Source organism: Euleptes europaea, chromosome 14 (genome assembly GCF_029931775.1).
Source record: "Euleptes europaea isolate rEulEur1 chromosome 14, rEulEur1.hap1, whole genome shotgun sequence".
NCBI classification, from domain to species: Eukaryota; Metazoa; Chordata; class Lepidosauria; order Squamata; family Sphaerodactylidae; genus Euleptes; species Euleptes europaea.
Window position 1 is genome coordinate 34,602,702 of NC_079325.1, and position 5,885 is coordinate 34,608,586.

Genomic DNA, 5,885 nt, shown 5'->3' on the forward strand with positions numbered 1-5,885 from the left:
CCTGGTTCCAAACCAAAGGAAACAAAATGAACAAATGCATCTTACATCTTTCCATGAGCTGAGGTCAGAAGGGATGGGCAGGCCTCACTATGGGCCCTTCTGTTGCCTCTCAGTGTTGTCAAAGGTATTTTAAAAACAAAAATTTATATCAATATGGCTCTTTCCTTCAATTTGCACAATAGGGCAGTGACAAGCACTTCAAAAGAACCGGCAGGCAGTTCCCAGCTGTGCCGAAGTCTACAACTTCGGCATTCCTTCCAGAGCTAAAAAAACAGAGCAATGGAGAGAATGGAGCCATAAGCCAGGAAATGCCTGATTTACAGTCCTTTGGGCTAAAAGCTCCCTAGAAAGCAGCAGACAAAGCATCTCTTTCCCAGCCTCGCTGCTCACTTGATAATGTCATTGACCTGCCTTACCTGGCAGCTGAGTGGACATTCTGGGCATTCAAGAACAGACTCTGAAACCATGTACACAAAGCGCTTGCTTCAAAGAAATAATAATAATAAAAAGAATTAACACAATCCGTACTGATATTATAATTTGGAAATATACCAAGCTAGAGCTACAAAATCAAAATCAAACACAAATTCTGGACAGAATTCTGTATTAGCCAGCAACTTAAAAACACATTTATTCAGCTACCAAATCTTTGCTGGAGGGAGGGATGTCCATTAGTGAGGAGGTTCCTAAAGAATTGGAAGAGCTTGGTCAGGAAAGGCAATCTTGGTAAAAACATAAATCAAGGGGAACAGAAGATTTCCTTGTGGGGCGCAAAGATTGGAAAACAAAGAGGAGTGCTCAAAAAAATACCTTTCTCCCATGGTAGCTGCAACCCTGGGAGAAACACCTACTTTTTTCATGTTTAGGGATCAAGGTTCAGGACTTTACACAGCTCAGGAAGAAGAAATTCAAAGCACCTCCAAGAAAGAGAGAGAAAAAGCCTCCTTCCCCCCATTTTTTTAAAGCGTCCCAAATCCCCTCCAAAGGGTTCATAGGAGTCTAGAAGACAAGACACATATCAGTAATACCCTCCCATTTTATTTTTGAAAGAAAGAAATCCTCCCCTACTCCATGACACCATAATTACAGCAACACTATACAGGTACCCCCTCTCTCACACACACACACAATTTAGGATAATAGAGCTACAAACAGGTCTTCTGGTAAGGGTTGGGAATAGATTATAATCCACAGAATCAGAACCTAGATATGCCAAGGAGGAAGGGGAGAAGAAGGGGAAGAGAACTGCTGGACACAGACCTGCATCAAGGGTTATAGCTTGCACCCAAAAAACCAAAAAAGCCTATTGTTCAGTGAGGCCCAGGCAGCTTTGAAAACAGGCTGGGTGCAAGAGATATTATTCCTGCCTAGTGGTACAGCTTGTTAATGTTGTGAGGCCGAGGAAAGGAACAGTGGGGCAGCTGGGAGTGTGATGGGATACCCCTCTGCACAACGTGGAAGCAAGTGAGGGGTGGTATCCTTAGGGAATGCCCAAAGCCCTTTGATGGCAGTGCTCGGCCAAATGGTTCAGTTAGAAATTTCGGCGAACAAGGGAGAAGGTGGTATAGAAGACACAGAAAACATCCAAGGGTGGGAAGAAGGCTTAAGTTTTGATAGTGCCAGTAGCAAAGAGGATAATCAGAATAACGATGATAGTAACGATGACACAGATTATGGCGATCATCTTGACGTTCTTCCACCAGTATTTGCGCGCCACCTTCTGCGAGGTAGTCTTGAAATGTTCCGACTGCAATGGAGATCAAATGATAGGTTAATTACCAGCATAGGAAAAGAAGGGACCCCCCCTTCTCCTAATCAGGAAAGAATCAGCAGCAACAAACCTACAGCTTGGGAAACTCTGCAGGTCTCTCATTGTAAACATACAGAGTAAGCAGGCACAACAGGGATGTGCAATTGTAAAATTCCAGAGCCACATCTGTTCTGCCCCTTTTATATCAGTCTCTTAGCCCAGTGAAAAACCAATGCATATGCAATGTGCCAAATAGCAGTTTTTCACGTGGCACTAAAATCAATATAAATTCTAACAGGCCGCTCCAAACCCTTTGGGAGGTTTTCTCTCTCATTCATTTTTACCAGCTTCATTTTTGAATCCTAGGTAGCCAAAGCTCCAGGGAGAGAAAAGCAACAACCTCCCTGCTGGCTTGCTGCACCTCACCTCAAGAGTCTTGGAGGGCGGTTCCATGCCACCCTGTTATGATCAGGTTGCTCCGGCAGGTGTCCCTCAGCAGACACCACGTGGATGATTGGATTTTCCCCCCAATGAACTGCTATCTTGGACAAACTCACAAGCAGCTGATCTGCTGCTAGGGAAATGGCTTAGATGGCAATAAATACCAGAGCAAGAACGAAGGGCAGAGCGTGGCCAGGTTTGCAGTCAGGCACACAAACAGATCTGCACTGGTGCCACCTATGCGCATAGCCCGACCGGCCAGCCCTGCCTGCTCATATCTAGGGCTCTTAGCAAACCCAGTGACAATCTATCTCCCCCCCATTCCCCCCCTCCACCAATCTACCAGTCACATGGCTGAAGTAGATAACTAGTATCGGTTTCCTACTTTCATCTGCACCTACTCCCATAAAAGGGAAGAGATCTTTTGCCTTTCAAATGCCCACGTCGGCCCCCAAAATGCCACACCACAGCTACATCACGCAGTGCAGGCAGACTGGCATATACTTTTCAGAGCAATTTGGTGTGGGACATTTGGCTGTGTGGTGGGTGGTGCATATCCCTCTCAGTTTTTACAGAGAGGAGAGGGGATACCTTTCTCGTCAAGGCTCCACACTGCTGACAGAAGTGGCAAAATCCTTCCCTTCCTTTCCATAGTCACCCGCTGCTTGGATACTCTGCAAGTACCCCTCCACCTACCCACCTCTCCCCCACATTTCTCAGAGAGGCTCACCTCCCCCATTTAACAGCTGCAGCCTCATTGCCCTCCCCCCCATCTCAGAGCTAACCGTAGCCTCCAGGTCCTCCGTCTTATTGCGTAGGTGGTCAAGATTCTCGCCCCTTGCCAGAATCCGCTCCACATTCTGGGTCATGATATTCTTTACACCTTCCACCTCATTCTGCAGGTTCTTCACTTGGTTGTTGGCCATCCCGGGACTACTTCTGCTGCCGGCCTCCTGGGGAAAGAAGGAACAGGGGATCAGCAAGAGGGTGACCCAAGGCATTTTGGTGCTCACGGTAGAAAATCCAAATGGCTCCCACACAAACTAATAAATCTGTTGCATAATCCAGTGGAAAATGCAAGAAACAAGTGGGGGCTGTGCAAGGATTCCTCCAGAAGATTATCCCAGTGAATCCAATCTGTCAATTTCTGACTCTGCCACCCTGATGTGGCTGACCCATGGAAAGGCTACCAATGGAAGGGAAATGAAGCATTTATGTGCAAAAACAAGCATATAACAACAAAAACAAGCATTTATGTGCAAAAACAAGCATATACAAACATATAACAACCCAAAAGAAAGAGCTGAAACGAGTCAGCTCACCTGACCTTCATAAACATTCTTAAAACAAAAACTCAATCTGATCAAAAAGAATCACACTTCAATCCTACTGGAGAATGTCCTATATTTTGAATTCTGCCTGCCCTCTGAAATTTACCCTTCCCCCTGCCCTCTACTGCCATACTGATTGTGTGGTTTAATCCAATGCATTTTATTTCTACCTTTTTTCCTTTTTTAAAGGCTTATATAAATATACAAATAAGATCAATAACAAAACAGAACAAAGCACAAACATATATAACATGACTCTATCACATATGAAACTGAAAAAGTACATAAGGTTGTATAAAGTATTACCTTGAAACTTAGCATTCTAGCACCTAGTAAAAGAGCCTGTTTCGGAAGACATTTACTATATTAGGAGTTAATTTTCCTTTGCCTGCAATATGATACTTTTGGCCTTAGAGAAATCTTCCAAATCCTTTTAAAACTGTTTGGTTAATTCTGGTGTAGTGACTTTCTTCCAGGAAGAACCAGTAGGCATCCAGGCAGCAGTAACTAAATTAAAAATCTACTTCTTCATCTGTTTCTTTTATTTGGCCCGTTAGACAATGGAAGTTGAACTTAACAGAAACATGATTATAACAACAGTGTTACTAGAAAAGGACTCCCACATAACAGGCATCAAAGACACAGCACATACTTTAAGGCCAAAGAGATTAAAACAAATATGCAGCTCAACAGTTCAAACCGCCACTAGACGGAACAATCAAACAGAAACATTTGTCGTCATCTCAGCTCAAAGACGCTGCAATGAACTCAAAGACGCTGCAATAACAATATCTCAGCTCTTGCCCAACAATTCCACATAGTTGTTCGTTTGTAATTTGCAGAGCCCGATTCTCAGGAAAAGGAACACGCTGTCAAATCACTACCAACTCATGGGGACCCCACCCATGGGGCATTCAAGGCAGAGGTGGTTTGCCATTGCCTTCCTCCATGTATAGGGTTGCCTACTGCCAGGTAGTAAGCAATCAAAAATCAACACCTCTGCACCATTATCTAAGGTTAGAAAATTAGTACAGAAACAGGCTGATAATATGTAATGACAAAAGTATATTGAATGTAACAATGTGCTACCAAGCCGATTGCATATATACAACAAAATATTTCCCAGTTCTGGGTGTATAACAATGTGCTAACAAGCCAATTGTATATGCACAACAAAGTATTTCTCGGTCCTGGTACAGTAACAATCAATCCAAGGTCGATGTCTTCAAGCGAAGAAGGGTAGAAAGGGATACGATCGTTTCAATTCTTCAGTCCCGTTTCTGTACAAATATGTATATATTACAATAAACAATCTCTTATAAATGTTCTCTCAAGTGACTTAAACAATATAAATATAGATATACTTACATATATTGATTTCAAAATGTACTAATTTCAATATAAGCTTCTGCAGCTTCAAAATTCTCAGACTTTTAAGCATCACCCTTTTAGGGTCAAAATAGCAACTATGTGTATTTTTAGCTTATCTATTCCAACATCAGGATATCCATTGAAACAAGATTGCACAGACAAATTTACAATTTCCACGTTTGACCTCGGATTGATTGTTACTGTACCAGGACTGAAAAATACTTTGTTGTGCATATACAATTGGCTTGTTAGCACATTGTTATACACCCAGAACTGGGAAATATTTTGTTGTATAACTGCCAGGTAGTAGCAGGAGATCTCCTGCTAATTCAACTGATCTCCAGCTGATAGAGATCAGTTCACCTGGAGAAAAATGGTCGCTTTGGCAATTGAACTCTATGGCATTGAAGTCCCTCCCCAAACCCCGCCCTCCTCAGGCACCGCCCCAAAAATATCCCTCCGGTGGCAGAGAGGGACCTGGCAACCCTATCCATGCAGCAACCCCAGTCTTCCTTGGTGGTCTCCTATCCCAGTACTAACTATGACCCACCCTGCTTAGCTTCCAAGCTCTAACAAGCTCAGGCTAAGCTGGGCTATTCAGGCTGCTGTTCTCAGAAGAGGGAATAAGAATTCAGGGAATGAAAGTTAACAACCAGCCTCTCTCTTGCCAGCAGCACCCAATGGGGTAAGGTACAGAGCACTACAATCCAACTTCCCACACCCAGGTAGACGTGCTTTCTGATTTAAGACCGCAGGCACACCCGACCCTTACACCAAAAAAAGGGGAAGAATAGGTTTCCCCCCAATGTTTATATATGACTCACTGATCAAAGCAAGCCCTGACTCATGCAGAGAGTCAACAAGCAACCCCTTGATAATCCTAGCGTGGTGTAGTGGTTAAGAGTGGTGGACTCTAATCTGGAGAACCAGGTTTGTTTCCCCATTCCTCCACATGAGAAGCGGACTCTAATCCCATTCCTACACATGAAGCC

At 43.7% G+C, this 5,885-nt stretch overlaps 1 protein-coding gene across 1 annotated transcript; it reads right to left on the reverse strand.

Annotated features, from left to right (window-relative positions):
• Positions 1 to 1,387: 1,387 nt before the first annotated feature.
• Positions 1,388 to 3,139, reverse strand: LOC130487249 (vesicle-associated membrane protein 8). The gene is made up of 2 exons (XM_056860714.1): positions 2,977 to 3,139; positions 1,388 to 1,747 (listed from the first exon to the last, which is right to left on the reverse strand). Exons 1-2 carry the CDS (start codon positions 3,115 to 3,117, stop codon positions 1,604 to 1,606), a joined length of 285 nt encoding a protein of 94 aa, XP_056716692.1. The 5' UTR covers positions 3,118 to 3,139; the 3' UTR covers positions 1,388 to 1,603.
• Positions 3,140 to 5,885: the final 2,746 nt, after the last annotated feature.